The sequence below is a fragment of the Portunus trituberculatus genome, chromosome 30 (assembly GCF_017591435.1).
Source record: "Portunus trituberculatus isolate SZX2019 chromosome 30, ASM1759143v1, whole genome shotgun sequence".
NCBI lineage: Eukaryota > Metazoa > Arthropoda > Malacostraca > Decapoda > Portunidae > Portunus > Portunus trituberculatus.
Window position 1 is genome coordinate 707,565 of NC_059284.1, and position 26,103 is coordinate 733,667.

General features: G+C 38.2%; 1 protein-coding gene across 1 annotated transcript; it reads right to left on the reverse strand.

Annotated features, from left to right (window-relative positions):
* Positions 1–3,960: 3,960 nt before the first annotated feature.
* On the reverse strand, positions 3,961–25,360 carry LOC123510753 (prostamide/prostaglandin F synthase-like). Its single transcript, XM_045266106.1, has 5 exons — positions 25,085–25,360; positions 23,770–23,974; positions 23,031–23,146; positions 22,436–22,585; positions 3,961–4,220 (listed from the first exon to the last, which is right to left on the reverse strand). The coding sequence occupies exons 2-5, from the start codon at positions 23,903–23,905 to the stop codon at positions 4,107–4,109; spliced, it is 516 nt and encodes a 171-aa protein (XP_045122041.1). The 5' UTR covers positions 23,906–23,974; positions 25,085–25,360; the 3' UTR covers positions 3,961–4,106.
* Positions 25,361–26,103: the final 743 nt, after the last annotated feature.

The window sequence follows — 26,103 nt, forward strand, 5'->3', positions numbered from 1 at the left end:
CATGGGTGTTCTTATTTCAACCTTAAGTAGCTCATATTTCTATGAGAGAATGATATGCCAGTATAAGAGTAAAAGGCATATCTCCTGTTGTAGCTGTCCTGTGGAGGGAGTTTCTGGGATGAGGCATTGTCAAGAGAAGAAATCAGCAAAACAGAATTCCATATCCTTTAGAAACAAAGCTAAATATAGTTAACAGATGATGCTGTTTTCATCTCAGTTGAGACATACAGTTGATCATATTATAAGTATAGATTTTACTATCTTTGTAAAGACCTTGCAGGAGAAGTAATAGGGTATTTTTGTGACAAGTTTAATGATATTCCTTATACAGCGAACATTACTTGTGTATACTGACGCCACACTACCTTCCACCTTGTTTCCTACTGAAGCATTTCAAAACAAGGCTTCATTACAGAAGGTCAATATGCACAAGTGAAAGTCTGCACCATATGGATATCATATCATGTTGCACACAAAAGAAAGACTTCACAACACAGTATGAGGTATACAAAATCAATTCAGCACCAGTAAGACGAAGTGAAAACATGACATGGATGTCATTCATAAAAAAATCTACATACACTAAACAATAGTAGGAAAATATGTCCTAAATTGTGTAGCAATTACTAATACTCTACTGAATCAGTCTGCTTAGTATCTCACCACTTCTATTAATGCTGCCACAGACAGAAGGAAAATAAATCTATCACAATAACAAAACCACAGCACTGTGGATGAGTCAAACACTAAGCAGCAATAAAGAATGAATGGACTTACATATGTACAGGTATTTCTTGATTTAAGTGTGTTAAGATTATATGATTTCAAAAGAACGAGTTAAAAAATTGTCCTTTTCAAATTATGTGGATTGTTTTAGAATAACATGATGTCAAGAAAATCAAGTTACACAGCTGATTCAGTTTCATGATGTGGCCACCAGGTGTCAAAAGGTGTTCCCTCAGCCAACATGTTATCCCTTTAAGCAATACCCAAAAAGCTTTGCTTTTAATGGGTTCCCTAAAATAATGAAAATTATTTTGTAATTACTGTATACATTTATATGGGATAATAAAAATGTTTCAAGTATTTCATTGTTACTTGCACATCGCTTGTGTTGACATCTCTTTTTCTGCTCTCCTCTCTCAGTGTCTTACCAAACATACCATATAAATCCCACAACCCATATCCTTCAACTTAAGGCGGGTTCACATGTGTCAATATGCGGTGGCAATGCTACCCGCTAGAGATATTGGGTAGGTATTGCTGCCTAGTGGGTGAAACTGCTACCAGCAAAATAAGATCGTCACTGCCTTGTCCAGATGCTAGTGGCTTTGTTTACATTATGATGTCATGGAAGAAAAGAAGGTTTGAACATGCGGTGTCCATATGCAGATAAGAATGGATATAAAAAACCTAGTAAATTTTTTTCATATTACACAAATTATCCAGATTAACATGATATCAAGATGCTTGAGTTACGGGATCCAGTGAGATGTTTGTTTGGGATGCCATATTGTTATCACAGTTGATTGCAACACAGGAATGCTTCACCTCCAGGACAGCTAATGATGCATAATAAACGTCATCAGGAAGATCAGCATATACTGTCTTTGTGTCAGTCAGACTCCCTTACTATAGCAATGATAATTTTTTGTATATTGCTGCTGAGAGGTGTACAAAAGTGTTTACTAGAAGATACATGTTGCAGGGACTGCAGAATGCATACTGAGTCACTCTCTCAGACATATAAGTGGGGTTCAAGAAAGGATTAGTCTATTTTACATTAATTCCTATAGGGAAAATGGTTTTGGTTCACAAATATATATATATATATATATATATATATATATATATATATATATATATATATATATATATATATATATATATATATATATATATACACAGTAAGGTCTCGGTTTACGTCAGAGTTACGTTCCTGAAACATGGCGTAAGTCAATTTTGTACGTAACTCGAGTTTCCATACATTTCAAAGCATATTATCGAGTTTTCAACCAATCATTGTTTATGGTCATTCAGGTAAGTTAAAGGTTATATTGTTATATTATTTACAACTATGTAGGAATATGAAACACAAGCTTGTTTTTGTTGTTGATTAGGGCCACGAACGCGAAGGACTGCAGGTTGGCGAGAGGGGTGGACGCCTGAGGCCGCCAGGAGGGTGGGCAGGTCGTATGTTGTGACGCCCACAGGGCGGACAGCTGGGAGCGTAGTGCAGTGCGGTGGGAGTAGAAGCGTGGGCAGCGGGGCAGGAAATGCAATAGGAAAGGGCAATAGGGATCAGCAGACAGGCGCAGACAGTGCAAGTGAGCTACGAGTGTCGTGTGGCCCAGGCGAAGGCTCCGGAGTTGTTATTGTTGTGATGGGTGTGCGAGCCCTCAAGGTCATCAACCTCCCCGTTGTCATGGTAATGGGCTTCCCATTTTCTTCTTCACTCCCTCACACACAGCTGCTGCCTCCCTTCTCATGTCTTTTAATTATGTCCTCTTTTTCTTGTAGCATAATGGTTTTCCTTTTCTTAGCATCACTGCTGTCACTAAGAAGTTTTCTCTTTGGTGCCATTGAGCAAGATACTAAGAACTTCAGTCAGTAAACGCAGAAGTAGGATAACACTCTTGCCAGGGATGATGGTGTGGTGGAACTGAGGCAGGGTGTTATTGTATTCAAGCGTGAGGTGGGCGGTGTGGCGGGCAACCACCAACAATAACAATAAATCCTGCACTTTACAATTTATAAATTTTCAATTTTTTTAATCTTAAATTGCCTTATAGTGGACTGACGTAACTACGAGTTTGACGTAACTCGAGACCGACGTAACCCGGGACTTTACTGTGTGTGTGTGTGTGTGTGTGTGTGTGTGTGTGTGTGTGTGTGTGTGTGTGTGTGTGTGTGTGTGTGTGTGTGTGTGTGTGTGTGTGTGTGTGTGTGTGTGTGTGTATGTGTGTGTGTATGTATATATATATATATATATATATATATATATATATATATATATATATATATATATATATATATATATATATATATATATATATATATATATATATATATATATATATATATATATATATAGAACCTCAGACAGTACACAGTTTAGTTCAGTAATCATGTTCACATTATGCAATTTTCACATTACACTATCCCTTCAGAAACATATCCCTCACATATATCAAGAAATCCCTGTACATATAACTGGTAACTCTGTTGCTTGCTTTTTCTCTCCGCATCATGGCAGCACTTCAAATCACTTTACTAAGGTGAACCAGTCTGGATTTCTATTGTCAAGCCTAATTTCTCTATCTCATTAAAAGAAAGTTGCTACAGATGTGAAACAAGTCCTCCCTTTCTCTTACAAAAATTAAATGATAAGATATGAAAAAAACTCCCTTCCTTTTAGAAAAATAAGTGATCCTTCTACTCTGAGCTTTGTGACACAAGTTGATGCTCATCTAAGCATCCTGCCAGTGAAAGATTTCTGGAAGAGATACTATTCCTACCTATGGACAATCCAGCATATTACAAGCTTGTACAAGAAAATTATAAGGCACATAAATACAGTACTAGTAACTTCTAAATAGTAATGATTCTGTATTTCAGGTGATCTATCACATGTTACACTTATTCAAGTGTTTAATTCTTTATGAGCCTTATAATCTCCTGTCTTATTCTTTAAATTTTCCTTAGAATGGAGGCTGTCTCAAGAATTTTAAGTGCTTATAAATATTCCTGACCAGTTTCACCTACTGCAGTTTCAATCAAGTATAAAGCACTAACACTACTACAAATTTTTCACATATACATGAAATAACCTTAATCAAATATGATGCCAGATTACATTATTGCAGTAATTATCACAATTCATGTAGCTGTGTCATTACAATCTCTTTATAACAAACCTGAGATAAATAATTAAGTGATAACTACAAATATAAGCAAATAAAATATTAATCAATGTATTTTATAAGAAACTTGTGATAACAAACACATACAGAAATCATATTAAACAATCAGTATACATTCTTGCTCATTTCTATTTTTTGGTAACAAATCAGTCTGCAGCTTCCAATCCCAATCTACAAATCTTTTTAATTTTCAGTAGGCATAGCACATGCCTCTTGACATTCCTGGTCTGTTACTTTCACCGACTCATCAACTGCAGTCGCATCTTTCAAATCTGTAGGAACATCCATGCTTAGAGCCTGAAAGAGATTACAAGTGTCAGAATGTGAAGTTTGATTCATCAATGACTTTATTTTATTGTACATTTTTATGTAAGAAGGGAAAACTAGCCAAGGGCAATAGAAAGACTCAAACAAAAAATGCCCACTTAGTTGCCAGTCCTTATACAATATGAGAGACTTAGCCAAAATAAATGAATAAAGGTCTGGAAATCTCACTCTTAAATGAGTTCATGTGACAGGGTGATGAAAATACAGATTTATATGAATTCAGGTGATAGGATGATGGAAATACACATGCAGGTAGTATCAGAGTTTACCAGAAAAAGTTACCAATGATTTAGAATAATGGTTAAGTTCTTGCAATAGAGAGGAAGAAAAACAGTCTTGTGTAGCAGGGTTGTAAGAGGAGGAGAGGCTTACAGTTAGCAAGATCAGAAGAGCAGTTGGCATGAAAATAGCAATATAAGATGGCAAGAGATGAAACATTGTGGTAGTGAGAAATAGGGCAGTCAGTCAGAAGAGAGAAATTGATAAGACAAAAAGCTTTTAATTCCATCCTGTCTAATAAAACAGTATTAGTGGAACCCCACTATACTTGCACTATACTCCATATATGGGCAGATATGGCTTCGGTACAGTTAGCATATAAGGGGTGAAAAAACTGGTGGAGACACCTCAGAAAGATCAACTTCATAGAAGTGACCACCATATAATTAGATTTATCATTAATTCCAGTAGGGATAATATAGCGAATAAGACTAGAGTCCCAAACTATCAGAAAGGCAATTATGGTAGGTTACGTCAGTTATTAGGAGAGGTAAACTGGGAAGATAGTTTTGGAATTAAAACTGCACAGGAGATGTGGGATATTTTTAAGGTTGTAGTAAAGGGTATAGTGATGCAGTGTATCCCTTACAAAGATATAAGGCAGAGAAACAGGAAGCCATTATGGTGGACTCATGAGATAGGTAGCCAGATCAGAGAGAAGAAGAGGGCATATAGAGAGTTGCAGAAAAGTGGGAAGATGTAGATTTGATTAGTACAGACAGGTCAGGGATGATTTGAGTAAGGTTATAAAAAAGTAAAAGACAGGCAGAGATAAAACTAGCTAGAGCTGGGAGTAAAGATCCCAAAAATTATATAGTTATTACAAGGTCAGTGATAAAAGAAATAAGGATAGGATTGGACCACTCAGAAAAGATGGTGTAGTAGTGGATCAAAATGAAGACATAGTAGAATTATTGAATGAACAATTTTCTTCAGTATTTACTAGGAAAGAATAGGAAATCCTGTTACAAACAGTGCGACGAGTAGTTTAAGAGCTTTAGAAAATATTGATATAAAACCGGGAATTATTAGGAAATTTATTCTTGAACTAGACGATAGGAAAGCCAGTGGTCCTGATGAGCTACATGCCAGAGTACTTAGGGAGGGTGTAGACAGTATTTCTGAAGCACTTAAGTTAATCTTTGAAAGATCACTTAGGTTTGCTGAGATACCTCAGGACTGGAAGTTAGCTAATGTTACTCCAATATTTAAAAAGGTAGGAAGGATGATGCGAATAATTATAGACCGATCAGTTTAACTAGTATAGTATGTAAGATACTAGAGAAAATCATTAAGGGTAGTATTTGGGAGCATTTAAATGAGAATAGATTAATTAGAGATACCCAACATGGCTTTAGATCAGGGAGGTCCTGTCTTACAAATTTGCTCGATATCTTAGAATATATTACCAAGGAGTTAGATGATGGAAATAGCATAGATGTTATATATCTAGATTTTAGCAAGGCGTTTGATAAGGTACCGCATAGGAGGCTAGTGTACAAATTGAGACTACATGGGATAGGGGTAGGTTAGTTGATTGGATTAGTGAATGGCTTTCTGATAGGAAACAGAGAGTAGTATTAAATGGGGCAATGTCTGAGTGGAAGGAAGTGGTTAGTGGGTACCCCAAGGATCAGTGCTAGGACCTCTTCTTTTCTTGGTGTACATTAACGATTTAGATATAGGAATTAGTAGCAAAGTATCAAAGTTTGCAGATGATACTAAGATAGCATGTGCAGTACAGGGTGAAAAGGACAATTACAGAATACAACGAGACCTGGACAGGCTGATAGCATGGGCAGACAGGTGGCAGATGGAGTTTAATTCTGATAAGTGTCAGGTTATGCATTTAGGTAAAGACAACACAAACTTTAACTATGAGATGGAGGGATGTTGGCTAGAGGCAGTAGAGGAAGGAAAGGATTTAGGAGTAGTGATAGACAGGACTATGAAATTTTCAAAGCAATGTTTAGAAGCAAGAAATAGGGCAAATAGGATCCTGGGTTTTATAAATAGAAATGTTAGTTATAAAAGTAAGGAAGTGGTGCGTAGCTTATATAATTCCTATGTTAGGCCCCATTTAGAGTATTGCATACAGGCCTGGTCACCCCACTATAGGCAGGATATCAACATGTTAGAAGCAGTTCAGAGAAGAGCAACTAGGATGATACCAGCATTAAAGCGCCTGGAGTATAGAGATAGATTAAAGGAATTAAACATGTTTTCATTTGAGAGGAGATGTATAAGAGGGATATGATAGAGTTATTTAAAATGTTCTCAGATACAAACTACATAGATGTGAGATCTTTCTTTACCTTAGAGGAGGGAAATAGGACTAGAAATCATGGCAGGAAGATTAGAAAGCAAGGCTGCAGGTTAGATATAAGAAAATATTTCTTTAGTCATAGAGTGGTAGACTTCTGGAATGCATTGCCAGAGACGGTTGTAAATAGCACTAGTTTGACAATGTTTAAAACAGATTAGATAAGCACTTAAATTTATTAGATTTATAATTATGTATAGCACTGCATGATAGTTTTATAAGAAATTTACTATAGTTAAATAAGACATGATCCCCATGTATGGGGACCACAAATTGTAGAGGATTTCGCTGCAGGACTTAGCCCTGTTAATGGGCCAAATATTTAGAATTAGTATATAATGTATTGTGTACTTGTAAGTGTATCTTTAAGTACTGATGACGAGGTCGCTGTGCGACTGATACAGGATAACCTAGATGGGCCCTGGTGGCCCTTTGTTATCCTATTATTTATGTAAAGTGTTTTATCAGGAGATGAGACATCAAATTCCCAGTTTAGATCATAAATAAGGGACAGACGTATGATATTCAATTGAGTCATATTGAAGAAGAGGGGATAGCTGTCTGAAAGGTTGTATCAAGTTGATAGATGAAAAAATCAAATTTTTGAAGCACTGAACACTACTGAGTTTTCTTTGTCCAGTTAGAAATTTTAGAAAGGTCTATGGCATCCCTGCAAGAATTGTTTACTTCCTGAGGGGTTGGTCCATAGACTCCAGATATCTGATGTGTGTCAGTGGACCTGCTGAAATATTAGGTACGAAAGTCTTAAAACAAAGAAAAAGGCATATTGAGTTTATTATTTTCTCTAACATCATCAAATTTTGCATGTAGAACCATTATTAATGAGCACAGACCCATGAATTTATAAAGTCTATGGTACGAGCAATAGTTTTACTCTTGTGCCTTTTCATACCTCAGAATGTAAACACCGTCACATAGCTCATGGATGTTGCTATGATTCTTGAGTTTGTCTAGTGATGTGTTGTGTTTCTAAGTGTTTTTTTTTTCACCTGAATAATGAGGTGCCCAATGTCCTTGCCTGAACCACATGTGAACTTTGAGGTGAGTAACATGTTGAAAGCCAGAGAAAAAAAAAAAAAAAAAATGATTGAGAGGAAAAGCAAAGTGAGAAAAAGCTTTTTTTTTTGTTTGTACTTTTTTCTGCATGCAATTGAATAATAAACAAAACTTATTTCTTTTATTGTATTTTGCCTCAGAATGCCTAACTTCATAGAAGCTGTTTTAGCAAGAGAGGAGATGTGAAGTTTCCAGTTAAGATTATGAGTAAAGGACAGACCAAGGATATTCAGTTGAGTGTCACTGAAGAAGAGGGGCATAGTTTCTGGAAGGTTATGTCAAGTTGATAGAAGGAGGATTGAGTTTCTGAGGTGTTCTGTGGCGTCATGTATCCTGCCATAGCCTACTGTAGATTAGTGGGAGGCGGAATAGGCTTTCTTGAAATTTTAGAGGCTATTCTTATTTTAAGTGAGAGATTTTGTGTAAAATAACTTTAGTACAATAATATTAAAATAATCTACCATTACTTTGTCACAAATCACATTCTTATTCAGGAAACTTCCTATACCTAACTGTAAGGGTTTAAGGATGGTTAAGGGTTGTTTCATATGTGTAAGGGTTTAAGGATGGTTAAGGGTTGTTACTTTGTCAGCGGCTACATATGTTTTCCTGTAAGGGTTCATAAGATTCGTCTGCTGTTCGATATGTTTTCCCGGGAGTGGCAGTGCCAACAAGGGAGCCCAATGTGGGCCCATGAGGCAGTCACGGCCCCACACCGTCTCTGAGAGGACCTAGTAAATCACCACTCCGCCTTTAGTGTTTACTTACCTCTGGCCAACCCTACACTAACATAATTAAGCTAATAAAAATGATAGCATCTAAAGGAACTCATTAATTTTTAAGAAATACTGACAATATCACTAATTTGCAACATATACTATCATGTGGATTAAAAATAGTCTGCAAAAGGAATTCTAGCCAGTGAGACACAAAATGAAAGTAGAGGTTAGTGCTGATTCTAGACAAATATGTACCAAAAAAAAATCTTATTTATTGCCTTACTATACAGTATAAGGGAAACACACACATGTCATATCTGTTTATCCATTACAGCAGTTTGATGGTACAAACCCTGCAGCCTCACCATGAATGAAGTGATTGAGTGGCAAGTTAGGCAGCATACTAGGAATAAAATAATTCTTGGTAAAAAGAGAATAAACAAGGAAAGTAGGATAGTAATGATAGGGAAGTAAAAATGCTGATGATAGTAAGGAAGAACACTACTACAGGTAGTTCTGATGATTATAATAGGCTATTTGTAAACAGAGGCAGAGGAGAATTAGGAATCATAAAACACTGATGAAGATTAGGCTACAAATGGATGTCTCTCTCTCTCTCTCTCTCTCTGCATATTACTATTATTTATAAACCACATAGTAGCCATAGCTCTGGCCTCTTTATCAAAAGTACTAACTGAAATAACTACTGGGTGGAAAGAGAGAGAGAGAGAGAGAGAGAGAGAGAGAGAGAGAGAGAGAGAGAGAGAGAGAGAGAGAGAGAGAGAGAGAGAGAGAGAGAGAGAGAGAGAGAGAGAGAGAGAGAGAGAGAGAGAGAGAGAGAGAGAGATAACACACAACTCTGGCATACTTACAGGAAATCCTGAAAAGGACTGGAGTGGAGGTTTACACCCCCATGAGTGAAACTCTGTGACTGCCTGACTGACAAGTCACCTCACAAGTGTTTGTGTAATGTGGGATATTATGGTTATTGATCACTTAATTATTCCATTTACCACTTCTATAATATTTGATCAGAAATCTAAAGATATCATCACACTCAGGAAACTTCTACAGTATGGGATAATTTAATTTAGCAATTATTGCTAAGTTATTGCAAATTGTTGCAATAAACCCAAATGGTTATAAACAATGCAGACACTATTTTTTCACTTTAACTCATCATATTTCTGTTAATTATCTATTTCCAAAGGTTTTTACATAATATTTAGATTCATCAATCATTCCTGAGTGTAATGATATGAAGTAAAATACAGGCTGTTGTGAAAACAGGCTGCTGATGCATATCATGTATCTGCAGTTTATGGTTGGTTGTTGCTGAAAAGACATGGAGAAGCGTAGGATTGTATCATCTGCATACAAGTTTGGTTTAGAAGAACATTGAAAAATAGTATGAAGAAAGTGGGTGACAGTACAGAACCCTGAGGAATGCCAATGTTGATAGATTTAGGAGAACAGTGGCCATCTATTACAGTAGCAATAGAATGGTCGGAGAGGAAAATTGAGATTAAGATGCGGAGACAAGGATAGAAGCCATAAAAGGGTAGTTTGGAGATGCCAGACTCTGTCTAAAGCTTTTGATGTCTAAGACAACAGCAAAAGTTTCACCAAAATCTCTAAAAGAGGATGACCAAGACTCAGTGAGGAAATCAAGTTCACCAATAGTGTTGCCTTGATGGAAGCCGAACTGGCAATCAGATAGAAGATTGTGAAGTGACAGATGTTTCCTATTGAGTATTGATTAAGAAATAGATAAACACGAGATTAAAGCTTTGGAGTGATAGTTAGAGGCACTAGAACAGTCATCCTTTTTAGGAATAGGCTGAATGTAGGGAAACTTCCAGCAAGAAGGAAAGACAGAAATTGTAAGAGTTTGGCCAGACAAGGTGCAAGCCCAGAGATACAGTTTCTGAGAACAATAGGAAGGACACCATTAGGTCAATAAATCTTCTTAAGGTTTAGGCCAGTGAGGGCATGGAGAACATTATTGTGAAGAATTTTAATCAAAGGCATGAAATAATCAGGAGGAGGAGGATACAAGCTTTGAGCTTTAACAGAAGATTTCAACTTTAAAGATAGATGAAATAGCAGTGGTACCATTTGGATGTAAGCAGGGAGAGAAAGTTGTTTTGGCCAGATGCCAGAAGTATTAAGGGGAGTTGGATTTTAAAAGATTTTGACATTTGCTATTAATGAAGGAGTGTTTAGTAAGTTGGGGAACAGACTTCAGGGCAAAAATACAAAGTGCATGAAATTCAGGTGGTGGAAGGCTCAAGTACCTTTTGTGGGCAACCTCTCTATCATATATTTCAGTTGAAGCTCATGTCAGAAGAGATGAGATGAAGAAGTTAAAAAGGAAGAATGCTGGAACTAACCCCTTCAATACTGGGACACATTTGTACCTTGAGATTTGTTCAGGAATAGATAATTTTATTGACATTAGGAAGGATCTATGGAGCTCAGAAGATTTATGGTCAAAGTCTTCACTATTCTAACCCCCACATGAGTTTCTGAAGCTGTATAGTCACCAAATAGTAAAAAGAATGAACATGAAAATCTGTCAAGATACTGAAGGGGTTAATCCTTAACGTATGGTGATCATTTCGGGACGATTGTAGCGTTGCATGTGGAGAGGCAGAGATCATTCCAGGAATCATGATTTTTCAGCGCTAAACATTTGAATCTCTCCCCCTCACTAATGGTCCAGGGGCAAGTGGAGGTATCTGGCAACTTTTCTCGCTCGCCTCCTCGAACCTTGAGACATATGTTCACATAAAATAGGTAATCTTTTCCCATTTCGAGGCGACATCTGGCAATCCCCATGACCCGGAGGGAGGAAATGATACTCGGAGTGATGTTCTGTCAGTGTTACTCCGTAGTGACATTGAGGACAGTGATGAAAATGAAGACAGTGATTTTTTTTTTATTAAGGCAGAAGAAAGTGAAGACTCCACTAGTGATTCTGATAGGGATCTGGGAGACAGAGACCAACCCTCACAGCGATGTTCATAAACCTTCTCATGTACTCTCCTTGAGCAATGGGTGTGTGTCACCCATGGTTGCCTCTACAGGACTGTGCTTGTCGGTCTAGTTATGTGACTCGCATTTCTAATACGAGTTGCCAGATTCCAATTATCATAGATATCCACAATAACATAACATAAATAATAGGATAACAAAGGGCCACCAGGGCCCATCTAGGTTATCCTGTATCAGTCGCACAGCGACCTCGTCATCAGTACTTAAAGATACACTTACAAGTACACAATACATTATATACTAATTCTAAATATTTGCCCCATTACCAGGGCTAGGTCCTGCAGTGAATTCCTCTACAATCTGTGATCCCCATACATGGGGATCATGTCTTGTTTAACTATAGTAAATTTCTTATAAAAACTATCATGCAGCGCTATACATAATTATAAATCTAATAAATTTAAGTACTTATTTAATCTGTTTTTAAACATTGTCAAACTAGTGCTATTTACAACCCTCTCTGGCAATGCATTCCAGAAGTCTACCACCCTATGACTAAAGAAATGTTTTCTTATATCTAACCTGCAGCCTTGCTTTCTAATCTTCCTGCCATGATTTCTAGTCCTACTTCCCTCCTCTAAGGTAAAGAAAGATCTCACATCTATGTAGTTTGTATCTGAGAACATTTTAAATAACTCTATCATATCCCCTCTTATACATCTCCTCTCAAATGAAAACATGTTTAATTCCTTTAATCTATCTCTATACTCCAGGCGCTTTAATGCTGGTATCATCCTAGTTGCTCTTCTCTGAACTGCTTCTAACATGTTGATATCCTGCCTATAATGGGGTGACCAGGCCTGTATGCAATACTCTAAATGGGGCCTAACATAGGAATTATATAAGCTACGCACCACTTCCTTACTTTTATAACTAACATTTCTATTTATAAAACCCAGGATCCTATTTGCCCTATTTCTTGCTTCTAAACATTGCTTTGAAAATTTCATAGTCCTGTCTATCACTACTCCTAAATCCTTTCCCACCTCTACTGCCTCTAGCCAACATCCCTCCATCTCATAGCTAAGGTTTGTGTTGTCTTTACCTAAATGCATAACCTGACACTTTTTAGAATTAAACTCCATCTGCCACCTGTCTTGCCCCTGCTATCCGTCTGTCCAGGTCTCGTTGTATTCTGTAATTGTCCTTTTCACCCTGCACTGCACATGCTATCTTAGTATCATCTGCAAACTTTGATACTTTGCTACTAATTCCTATATCTAAATCGTTAATATACACCAAGAAAAGAAGAGGTCTTAGCACTGATCCTTGGGGTACCCCACTAACTACTTCCTTCCACTCAGACATTGCCCCATTTAATACTACTCTCTGTTTCCTATCAGAAAGCCATTCACTAATCTAATCAAGTAACCTACCCACTATCCCATGTAGTCTCAATTTGTACACTAGCCTCCTATGTGGTACCTTATCAAACGCCTTGCTAAAATCTAGATATATAACATCTATGCTATTTCCATCATCTAACTCCTTGGTAATATATTCTAAGATATCGAGCAAATTTGTAAGACAGGACCTCCCTGATCTAAAGCCATGTTGGGTATCTCTAATTAATCTATTCTCATTTAAATGCTCCCAAATACTACCCTTAATGATTTTCTCTAGTATCTTACATACTATACTAGTTAAACTGATCGGTCTATAATTATTCGCATCATCCTTCCTACCTTTTTTAAATATTGGTGTAACATTAGCTAACTTCCAGTCCTGAGGTATCTCAGCAAACCTAAGTGATCTTTCAAAGATTAACTTAAGTGCTTCAGAAATACTGTCTACACCCTCCCTAAGTACTCTGGCATGTAACTCATCAGGACCACTAGCTTTCCTATCCTCTAGTTCAAGAATAAATTTCCTAATAATTCCTGGTTTTATATCAATATGTTCTAAAGCTCTTAAACTACTCGTCGCACTGTTTGTAACAGGATTTCCTATTCTTTCCCTAGTAAATACTGAAGAAAATTGTTCATTCAATAATTCTACTATGTCTTCATTTTGATCCACTACTACACCATCTTTTCTGAGTGGTCCAATTCTATCCTTATTTCTTTTATCACTGACCTTGTAATAACTATATAATTTTTTTGGATCTTTACTCCCAGCTCTAGCTAGTTTTATCTCTGCCTGCCTTTTACTTTTTTTTTTAACCTTACTCAAATCATCCCTGACCTGTCTGTACCTAATCCCCACTTTTCTGCAACTCTCTATATGCCCTCTTCTTCTCTCTGATCTGTCTACCTATCTCGTGAGTCCACCATAATGGCTTCCTGTTTCTCTGCCTTATATCTTTGTAAGGGGTACACTGCATCACTATACCCTTAAAAATATCCCACGTCTCCTGTGCAGTTTTATTTCCAAAACTATCTTCCCAGTTTACCTCTCCTAATAACTGACGTAACCTACCATAATTGCCTTTCTGATAGTTTGGGATTCTAGTCTTATTCACAATATTATCCTTACTGGAATTAATGATAAATCTAATTATATGATGGTCACTGTTTGCTAAAGTCTCTCCTACCTCAACTTCCTTTAAACAATGCTCAATATTTGTTAGTACTATGTCTAAACCTTCCTCCCCCTAGTAGGTTTATCTACCATCTGCACTAAATAGTTATCCTGAAAACTTTCCATAAACTTATTTTCACTAGCATCTCCTACCATCCTCTCCCAGTTTACTGACTTAAGATTAAAATCCCCTAAGATAATTGTCTGACTAGTACACCCCCTATTTATCTCATCTACCATAAGGTTGTCTACATCTGCTGACTGGTTAGGTGGTCTATAAAAAGCTCCTACTCTAATAACCTTACTTTTGTTTACTCTAACATCCAGCCATAAGGACTCTACTCTGTAATCTACCTTAATACCATTAACCTGAATGGAAATGAAGGATTTTTTTTTACAAAAATAACTACTTCTACACCTATCCTACTAATTCTCTGGTGTAAATACATAATGTATCCATCTACTTCATATTCTTTCCTATTTTCCCTAAACTTTTCCTCATTTACCCATGCCTCTGTGACACATACATCATCTAAGTCCTCCTCAACTATATAACTAGATAACTCGTCCTTCTTGTTCCTAAGACTCCTGGCATTTACATAAAAACATTTAAGTCCTGATACCTTCCTAGATGCTGTCTCCTTATTTGGAATCCTAGTCTTATTCTCTCCTATTTGCACCTGGAAATCTTTCCTAATCTTTTCACTATCTCTGTTTATCCTATCTAATTTATGTCTAACATCTTTCTTCTGGAATGCATTTGCTACCTCACCCCCTACACTCCATCCCAACTCCCCCCTCCAGACATCCACTCAGCACATCCACACCCTTCCTACTCAGATGCACACCATCCCTAGCATACAAATCCCTTCGCCCATAGAACCTATCCCATACATCCACATAGCTGACACCCACATCCTTACACACCGCCGCCGTCGCTGAGAGAGGACGGCTCGTCTCTGGCTGCGGACGGGAAGAAGGAAAATACCTTTGGTGTTACAGGGCCCGGGTAACTCTAAGTTAGTGTCCTGTTAATGTCCTACTGTCGCTTAGTGTTGAAAGTGAGGGATATGAAGAGTGATCCCTGAGAGGAGAGTGTGGGCGGTGATTGTTTTGGCCGTAATCAGCTGACCATAACAAAAATGGCGTCTAGACAAGCTAGAGACTTTGTAGGATTTATAACTATGCCAAAAGGACTGGAGAAATTGGATATGGATGCAAGAATCCAGGCACTGGAAAGTAAGTTCCTAAACATTTTGTCCATAGAAGAAAAACTGGATAGAGTTCTAGCCGAGAATGATTCGTTCAAAAAAAGAGATCTATTTGTTAACGTTAGCAAATAAAAAGCTATTGAAGAAAAAAGTAGAGATGGAGAAAGAAAACCAACAACTAAGGAAACAATGCGAAGGAATGAAGGCTAAACTCATGGAAATGGAGATAAAAATATCCGAAGGGGACTTGAAGAAAGAGGAATGTCTTAATCTAATTGACACCAGGATGAAAGAAGTGAATCATGAACATCTGGAGGTACAAAGGTCGTTTAGGGAGATAGTAAAAAAGCAGGAAGAGGAAAATAAAGGGATTACGCAGAGGGAAATGGTAAAGGCACTAAAGGAAAATGAGTATGTGGTGAGAGATATCGCTGAAAAGAAAAAATGTGTGATCATAATAGGATTGAGGGAGGAAACTAACAGGAACTGGCAGGACAGGAGGGATAAGGAAAATTACAATATTAAGTCTTTACTGAACAAGATCTCTGTGGAAGAAGAGGACCTATATGCTGAGGTAGAAGAAAGTGTGAGATTGGGAGCTTTTGAGGAAGGCAAGAATAGGCCATTGAAATTGAAATTAAAGTCTCAGGTGGCAGCGGAGGCCTTGTTGAGGAGGGCTTGGAAACTTAAGGACTCTGAGGAAACCAAAACAATTTACATAAGAAGAAATATGTCACAAGATGAGCGAATGAAAATGAAGGAGCTTGTAACTGAAGTGAAGGAGAGGAATGACGAAAGAACAGAGGAGGAAAAGACCAAGTTTTTTTGGAGGATGAGAAATGGGAGGCTAAAGAAGTGGTGGATAAAACAGACGGAATAGGCATTACATGGAAGAATGAGACTAGGAATGGAATAAAAGTGACTTACACGAACATAGATGGATTTCTGTCTAAGAGGCTAGAATGTATGGATTACCTAAGAAATAACGAACCGGACATAATGTGTGGTGGAAACAAAGTTAAGGCCGAAATAAAGCTAGACTGGTTTGTTGTAAAACACTACAAAGTATGGAGAAATGATAGAAAAATAAAGGAGGTGGTGGTATAATGGTTCTTACTAATGAAGATCTGATAGTGAAGGAGGTGATCTATAGTAAGAGAAATGAGGAAGTGATAAGTATGCTTATAACAGATGGCAAGAGGGACATTAATATTATAACAGTATACATACCACCCAGAACCAGTGCTTGGGAATATGAACAGTACCAAATGGTGATGAGAAATACTCTAGACAGAATGAAGCAAGAACTCATCAGAAAGGATAGAGTGATGATATTTGGAGACTTTAATTGCAAAGAAATAGTGTGGGAAGACTACGAAGTGGTGAACGGTGGTGAGTGGGCAGAAGAATAGTTAAAGGTAGCAACAAATAACTTGATGACACAGTGGGTGAGATCACCAACAAGGTGCAGGGGACAAGATGTTGCAGCAAGGTTGGATTTGGTATTTACCAGAGGAATCTCTCTAAAAGAGGAAATTGAACATGAATGTCCCTTGGGGAAAAGCAATCATGATGTCCTAAGCTTTGAGTTGGATACAGAATTAAGCATGAATAAGATTGTGGAATGCAGGGAGGAAAAATTAAATTATACTAGGGCAAATTATAACCATATAAGGGAGTTCTTTAATGAAATTGACTGGTCCGTGGTATACCAGGAAAGGGATATGCAATTGAAATACGATAAATTTATGGATTTGTATAACTCTGCTGTGAAAAAGTTTGTGCCATATCACAGAAAGAGGACTTTAAATAATAAACAGTGGTTTAATAGAAATTGTGAAGAAGCAAAAAAAGAACAAAGAAAAGGCATGGAAGAAACTTAAGAAAAACAGTGATGTATTATCAAGAGAAGTCTACAAAACAGCAAGGAATAGATATGTTGAAGTAAGGAGAACAGCACAGAAGGAATATGAACAGAGGGTGGTGGAAAACTGTGATAGTGACCCAAAAATGTTTTACAAATTCATAAATGGAAAACTAAATAAAAGGGAGGCAATAGAAAAGGTAAAAAATGGGGAAGAAGTATATGAAGATGCTGGAGATATAGCTGAAATTTTGAATGACAACTTTTGCAGTGTTTACAAAGGAGGAGCATTTTATGGGAGGAAGGCCTACGGAAATAAAGCAAATGCAGGACATCATGGTTACTAAGGAAGATGTAAGGAAAATTATAAGCAATCTGGATATTAATAAATCAATGGGGCCTGATGGCATATCTGGGAGGTTGCTAAATGAATGTAAGGATCAATTGTTGAACCCCGTATTTGATATTGTGGAAACCTCCATACAATCAGGATTAGTCCCGAAAGAGTGGAAAAGAGCTGACATTGTGCCTATATATAAGAATGGTAGTAGAATGGAACCGCTAAATTATAGACCAGTATCGTTGACTAGTATATTGTGCAAGGTATGTGAAGAAGTAATTAAAGCTAAGTGGAGTGAGTATCTAGAAAGTGAAAACATTCTGACTGAAAGGCAGTTTGATTTCAGAAAAAGGAAGATCGTGTGTATCCAATTTATTATGTTTTTATTCAAGAGTGACTGACATACTACAACATAGAGAGGGATGGGTGGATGCTATCTACCTGGACTTCAGAAAGGCCTTTGATAAAGTACCACACAATAGACTGATGTGGAAACTAAAGATGATTGGAGGAGTAAATGATAAACTAGCAAAATGGATGGAAAATTACTTAATGGGAAGAGAAATGAGAACAGTGGTGAGAGGAAGGAAGTCCGAGTGGAAGAAGGTAACCAGTGGAGTTCCACAAGGGTCAGTGCTGGGTCCCATCATGTTTTTGATTTATGTTAATGATATGCCAGTAGGAATTGACAGTTACATGAACATGTTTGCGGACGATACTAAAATTATGAGGAGAGTAAAGAATGTGGAAGATTGTAACAAGTTACAGGAAGATCTTGATAAAATATATGAGTGGAGTAAGGAGTGGCAGATGGAATTTAATATAGACAAGACCCATGTTATGAAAATGGGAAGAAGTAGATACAGACCAAACAGGGATTACAGGCTGGGTGATGAGAAAATTAAAGAGACCAATGAGGAGAAAGACTTAGGAGTAACCGTGCAAAACACTTTGTCACCGGAGAAACACATTAACAAGATTTTTTTGAAAACATACAACATGCTTCAAAATATTGGCCTTGCATTCCACTACCTAGATGAAGGAATGATGAAGAAGATATTATGTACCTTAATAAGACCCCAGTTAGAATATGCAGCATGTGTCTGGTCACCGCATATGAAGAAAAATGTGAAGAAGGTGGAAAGGGTACAGAGGCTGGCAACAAGGATGGTACCAGGACTCAGGGAGTTAGACTATGAGGAAAGACTGAGGAAGCTGGGGCTGACCACATTAGAAGAGAAAAGAACAAGAGGAGACATGATAACTATGTATAAATTGGTGAACAAGATTGACATACTGGACAGAGAGTTGATAAAGGTGACCACAAGTAATCATCTCCGAGGACATGGAAAAAAGCTAATAAAAGACATCTGTCTAAATGACGTGAGAAAATACAGTTTCTCGCATCGTAGCATTGATAAGTGGAATAAACTGAGCAGCGATGTCGTTGACGCGGTGTGTGTCAATCAGATGAAAGAGAGATATGACAAGGACAAGGAGACAGGTCACAGAGAGCTTAGCTCGGGCCCTGTAATACACAAATAGGTAAATACATCCCTTTTACCCGATCATTCACACCAATGGCCCTAGACAACCATTCCCTGCTAACATACACACGAGGCAAGATTCCTGACACTACACACCTCCTACCACTCTCCCTTATCTTGCCATTAACTCCTCCGACCCAACTGCTCTGACATCGTTCCCACCTACGTGCAAAACTACTACACCCTCCCTCTCCATCCCAACTCTCTTTTGCACCTCTCCACTCACTGCCTTCACACTTGCACCAGGCATACACACGTTCATCCTCCTATCCCTGTCTTTCCCACAGAAAGTGCTATCTAAGTACCTAACCTGAGAGTCACCCACCACACACACCTGAGGTGTGCTAGGCACAGAGAGAGAGAGAGAGAGAGAGAGAGAGAGAGAGAGAGAGAGAGAGAGAGAGAGAGAGAGAGAGAGAGAGAGAGAGAGAGAGAGAGAGAGAGAGAGAGAGAGCACGTGTACTGTGTTATCGGAGCTTGGGGGGTATTTCTTAGTTGTGGGTTCTGCCAGGGGTTCGGGGAAAATTTTTTGATATGCAATAACTTTGCTCTCAGAGGTCATAACATGTTGAAAACTACATCATTATACTCAGAATAACACAGAGAAATATGCTTTTATAAGGAAAAAATCTTTTAGCATTTTTGACAGTGTGATTTTCCCTGCTGTAACAGATGGAAAGTAAATCAGCTCCCCGTACTTTAAGGGTTAAAGAAAAGATAAAAGAGTTAAGAAGGAGAATGAGATCTTTACAGGAGTTATTCTTGGCAACCAAAAGTTTGCCACAGAAATATTCAGTTGCCCTGGAACTCATCATATTCATACTACAGGCAACCTTCACTTAACAAAGGTTCACACAACGAAATTTCGCTACAATGAAGGTTTCTTTTTACTACCATCTGCTCGTTTAACGAACACCAAACTCGCTTTAACGAAATCTTATCCAGGTAATTATTTCCAAGTTTGAAAGCCCCGCTGTATCACTCAAGCCAACAGGCTTATGAATATACCACCACCTCTCGTAGACAAAAATGCACACCACTCAATCCCTTAGTTCAAAACAATAAAAATGTTAGCAGCAGCTCGTCTTCCCTTGCTCTACATGCCACCAAAACGCCCTGCAATGTCGCCTAGTGTTGCTAAGAAGACCAGGAAGTCTCTTACTCTCAAAGTGAAGCTCGATATTATTCACAGACGAGAGGCAAGAAAACTAATAGCATTGCTTCCCACCATGGCTTGACTTCATCTACTGTCTACCATTTTCAAATCAGCAGACTCTATTAAGAAGGCTGGTGAGATCATATCTTCCTTACAAGCTAAAAGAACCACCACGCCTCGCTCGTATCTGTGAATAATATCGAGCTTCACTTCAAGAGTAACAGACTTTCTGGTCTTCTTAGCAACACTAGGCGACATTGCAGGGCGTTTTGGTGGTAAGTTGAGAGAGGGAAGACAAGCTGCTGGTGATACTGTTATTGTTTTGAACAAAGTGAGTGAGTGGTGCGCGTGTTGTCCACGAGAGGTGCTGGTGTATTCAAAAGCCTGTCAGCTTGAATGATAAGGTGGTGGTTTCAAGCTTGAAAAGAATTATCTGGATAAAACCTTCGTTAAGGGGGGGTTGCCTGTACTATGATGCACTCTCGCTTTGTTTATTCTCAATGGAAGTTCAGTCAGGGGTCAAACTTGTTATAATTGGTTTGTTTAACAAGTTTCGCTTAACGAAGGTTTTTTTTTAGGAACGTAACCCCTTCGTTAAGCGAGGGTTGCCTGTACTTTATTTAACACTTCTATCTATTTACTAACTATATACAGGTAACCCCCACTTAACAAATGTTCGCACAATGAAATTTTGCTACAACGAACGTTTCCTTTTACTACCATCTACTCGTTTAATGAACACCAAACTCGCTTTAATGAAATTTTATCCAGGTAATTTTTTCCAAGTTTGAAAGCCCTGCTGTATCACACAAGCTGACAGGCTTTTGAATATACCAGCACCTCTCGTGGACAACACGCACACCACTCACTCCCCCTAGTTCAAAACAATAACAGCGTCAGCAGCAGTTCATCTTCCCTCGTTCAACATGACACCAAAACACCATGCAATGTTGCCTAGCATTGCTAAGAAGACCAGGAAGTCTCTTACTCTCGAAGTGAAGCTCGATATTATTCACAGACATGAGAGAGGTGAGAAAATTAATAGCATTGCTCGCCACCATCTTGACTCCATCTACTGCCTCTACTATTTTCAAGTCAGCAGACTCTATTAAGAAGACTGGTGAGACCATATCTTCCTTGCAAGCTAAAAGAACCACCTGAACTTGTGACTCTGTAATGGATAAAATGGAAAGCCTTGTGGAAATGTGGTACATAAGTTTTGTATGTCGTACAATGATGTGCCCTTTGTTTACATTCCACAGATTGCCGGTTAGTGTCTTTCCTGCTCCACTTTTCCTCCCTCCATAAATTTAAGATCATCAACATTATAAAGTTACTTACATACATACATTAGTGTACATTATAATGACTTAAATTAAACTGCCTAAATGTTTAACTTCATAATTTTTATATTAATTAAATCTTTCACTGTACTATGATGCACTCTCGCTTTGTTTGCTCTCAATGGAAGTTCAAGTCAGGGGTTAAACTTGTTACAATTGGTTCGTTTAACGAAAATTCGCTCAACGAAGGGTTTTTAGGAATGTAACCTGTTCGTTAAAACGGGGGTTGCCTGTACCAGGTCAGCACACGGGGTAACCTAGGCAAAGTACAGCACACTCATACACACATCATTTCACTTTGTATGTTGTCCTATACTAAGCTAAGCAAAAAAAATGGATGTTTGGGTGGTGTCCTGTGTTCATCCCACTATGCCACATCTCTACATATCATCAACTTGCCTTCTTTCTCAATCCCAGCTTCACCTTTATATCTTTCTATCTGTTTCTAAATAAATTGGCATATTTCTGAAATTATTTCTAAAATCATTCTAACTTCTGTTCTACAGCACTACCAATAAGTGTTTTCTGTATAAGTTTCCCCCAGAGGAGTGTGACCTTGCTATTTCGACCTGAGATATACTCGCCATTCAATGCTGGCCTGCTCTCACACATAGTCTCACTATTGGCTGACTGTTCTAGTGAACTGTGCAGATCTGATAACAATGGAAGAATCACTGTTAATCCAGATACCACACCCAAATGACCATTTTATGCTACACTGACCATAGAAGCAAATATCAAACACTTACTTGTAGAATATCTGAGTTCTCTGCATGGTCTGCTGGGTTATTTTGCTTAAATTCAAACAGGACTTTTTCTCCTTTGGGAGCCACTACAAGCAGCCCACCATTCTGAAATCCATCTCCCTTCATATCTCCACCAACCTTCCATGCTTTACCCTGGAGGAAAAGATTGTTGTAAATCTTCTTGTCTCTACAATAAAATCTTAATCACAGGAAAAAAAATGTTCAAGAGTACCAATGTAATGACAAGGGAAACAGAATCTGGCTGTCCCTCATATATTGACAAATAAACTATCCCAATCAGCAGGAAAATTTCTTTTTTCTTAGTTCCTAAAGTAGCAAAAGTGTTCCAGAGCATGTGTTGGTCATGGAAACTGAGCCTAGTTGTCTCTCACTTATAGGCCTATAAACTACCAAAGTGAGCAGGAAAAGCTCTTTTCTTGGCTCTTAAGAAATAGAAGGGTATTCTAGAGTGTGTCAGAGAAACTAAGTCTGGCTGTCTCTCACGTATGAACCAACCAGCAAACCAGCAATTTATATCCATAGATATAGCAGTAACAATAAAGATATCAACAACAATAACAATGATAGTGTTATTCACTTTCCGCACAGCATCACGAGCCACTTTGGCAATAAGCGCAGGAACCATATTGAGGAAGCCAAGTCTCTTGAAATTCAAATCCTTGAAGCTCTTCTTGTCAGTGTCAATATACAGTTCTGAAAAACAAGATATGTTTATTAGTCTTTTACATGAAGAAAAGATTTAATAAATGCACAAGTAATTGATAATGCCAAACTTCAGAATTATTAGGATAAGGTGAGATCTTATTTAAAGATTAGCACAGGCATAGCAACAAGATATATACAAAGCTTCATTAACCATCTTGGACTGATCAGAAAGGAGTTAAACTTGTGTCTGTGAGAGTTGTACCAGAGATTCAATCTCTGAGGAAAACTTCACAAGACCAATTTATCCTACCTAGAGACCAATTTATCAATATTTCCATGCTGCCACCAGCCAGGCCTCCACACAGACAACATTTCTCTCATTGCAGAAAAATATACATATAGGAAAATTTCCCAGTCCCTTCACAAAATCTCTTTGTCATTCTTAATGACACAAAGAACACAGTGGTAGTATTAGAACTCCCTACCTCTCCATGAACTCAAAATGTTAACCCAAGATTTACCACTATCAATAAAAACTTCCTTGCATTAACTCCAGGCTAAACTGAACTAGAGACCAAACATATTATATATTAGAGGCTGATGCTGAGAGGCACCCTTGAGTTATGTAGCTCCATAGTCTCTTTACCATTACAATAGGCAATACGACTCACCTCCATCAAAAAACTTTCCTTGCATGAATTCCTCCACACCAAGCTCCTCCAGACCAATACCGATGAGACGAACATTGGCCTTCGCCAGGTGGGGTGCCAAGGCGCTGAGCTCCTTGGCAGCCACCCGGCAGAACATTCATCCAAAGCGGCGCATAAAGAAAAGCACACAGCTGCCCTCTGCCCAAAAGCTGCTCATCTTCACCTCCTAGTGACCAAGAATAAAAGTAAAAACAGGAAGAACCAGTTATGTGTTAGGTTATGTTAGGCTAAACCACATGCCTTTGGGTAAAGAGATTGAGAGCTTTAAATACTATTATTCAATGAATCTGCAGAATTGGGCCTTGCACCCTATGCACACCACACTTATAAGCTTAATTAGCAATCTTACTGTACTATGTCAGTGAAGGTTTTAATTCATGGAAGTTTAATGTTTACCTATGACAGGACTGAAATTTGAAGATTCATGAAGTCTAACTTATGCAGTAACACCACCCATCCTTATGAAATATGTGTTGATACATACAAGTACTATCCTAGTAACCTGTGGCAGTCTATTATGAATTTATAACTAATTGCGAGGGACTTGAGGTGTGAAGTGTGGAGACCCCCACCATGAAGTTATGTTAAGGGAGGTTAGGTTGAGTAATAGACTCGAGTTAGGATTTGTTAGTTTTGATTAGATTGTATTGGTATTTTACAGATTTCTTTCCAATCTAACCAAATTCAGCACCTTTCAGCAGTTTTAGCAGATATTTTTGGTTACATCTTCATTCACATGCCATTAATAATAAACTGATCAGCTACATGTCAAGTTAAACTGGATGCTGAGAAAAAGTTTAGTTTGGGCAAGTATACTGAAAATCTAATAAATGTTTTCTTTTTATCTTTAAATGATACCTCGCTTCAATCTCACGTGATACAGTTAAATTATTTATAAACTGAATAAGTAAAGTTAAACTGTGCACTGAAAAATGGTCCCTATTCTAAGCAGGGATGCTAAGAATTCTCATTGATACCTTTTTATCTTTTTGATGACATTTCCATCCAGTCTCAGTTCATATAATCACAGTGCGTATCAGTTACATATTGTCAGCTGATAAGAAAAAAAATATAGAATATGCAGGGATGATGCAAATCCTGCGGAATCTTCATTAATTAGGTCAAGGTATGATGAAATGCAAAAACACATGTAGCACCATCTTTCCCTTCATTACAGCATCTTCAGCTTAACCAAAGTCAATTGAGCCAGAAATCAATAATATTTAGTTACGTAACAGGGGAAAGAATGATTCAGATTCTGCCTATACACACTCACACATTTGGTATCCGCCTTCTTCACCACATTATCTGCAATTTTGACCAACTCAGACATGATAGCGATGCACAGCTGCACACACAAGGGATGAGGAGGTTCTGCTGCTGAAGGAGAAGACAAGGACGTGGAAGCCGACTAGTACAAAGTGGCTGCAGACTGCATGGGCTGGCGCAGAACAAAAGTGTGAGTCACCATGACACCTGTCGATCACCGCTACTCTCGCGGGTCTCGCCTTCCCTCTCCCCAGTGGGCCCAGTCCCAAAGGGTGTTCCTCCCCTACATGAAAGAGGGTTCAAATTTATGAACGCATGAATAAAAGATGTGTGTTTTTTAAAAATCAATATCAATATGAAGATTGAAATATATCAGTAATGTACTTATATTTTTTTTCGCAAGAGGGTTAGAGATTGGGTGAGACCAATGTGGAGTAGGCAGTAGTCACCTGCCGCCCGGTGGAATACTCCAGGAGAGGTACTTACGGGGATGTAGGCAGTGCTGCAGACTGAGTGATTCCCCGTGTCCTCTCTTCCCGGTTCCCTTTGTGGTCTCATTTATACAATTGAGCAGCTGCAGCCTGCCCTCTAAAGACAACTTCTACTACTTCCTACACTACACTACAACACCTTACACTTTTACACTCTCTTCAAATCAAAATTTAATAATGGCTTCACCACGCCCTGCCTCGGAGTCCCCCTCTGGGGAGGGGACCATAAATGTCCCCAGGTCGGACTGCCCTCTGCTGTCGACCTTGGGTGTCTTGACACTTCATCTAATACTTTCACTATCAATTTCTGCAACATTCGTGGCCTTCGTTCTAATTTTCAATCTGTGGAACACCACCTCTCCTCTACTAAACCTCATCTTCTCTTCCTAACCGAAACACAGTTGTCTGTGACTACTGACAGCAGCCCCTTTTCTGTTCCCTCCTACTTGCTCTATCCTCATTTTCAATCCAAAGCTGGATGTTGCGCATACGTGCGTAACGACACCACTTGCTCTCGTGCCCACAATCTTGAATC

Coding starts and splice junctions, on each gene's coding strand:
- LOC123510753 (XM_045266106.1), bottom strand. CDS start 23,905: ATGTTCTGCCGGGTGGCTGCCAAGGAGCTCAGCGCCTTGGCACCCCAC. Junction 23,147..23,769: donor AGGAAAGTTTTTTGATGGAG/GTGAGTCGTATT, acceptor CTTGTTTTTCAG/AACTGTATATTGACACTGAC. Junction 4,221..22,435: donor AGAACTCAGATATTCTACAA/GTAAGTGTTTGA, acceptor AATCTCTTTCAG/GCTCTAAGCATGGATGTTCC.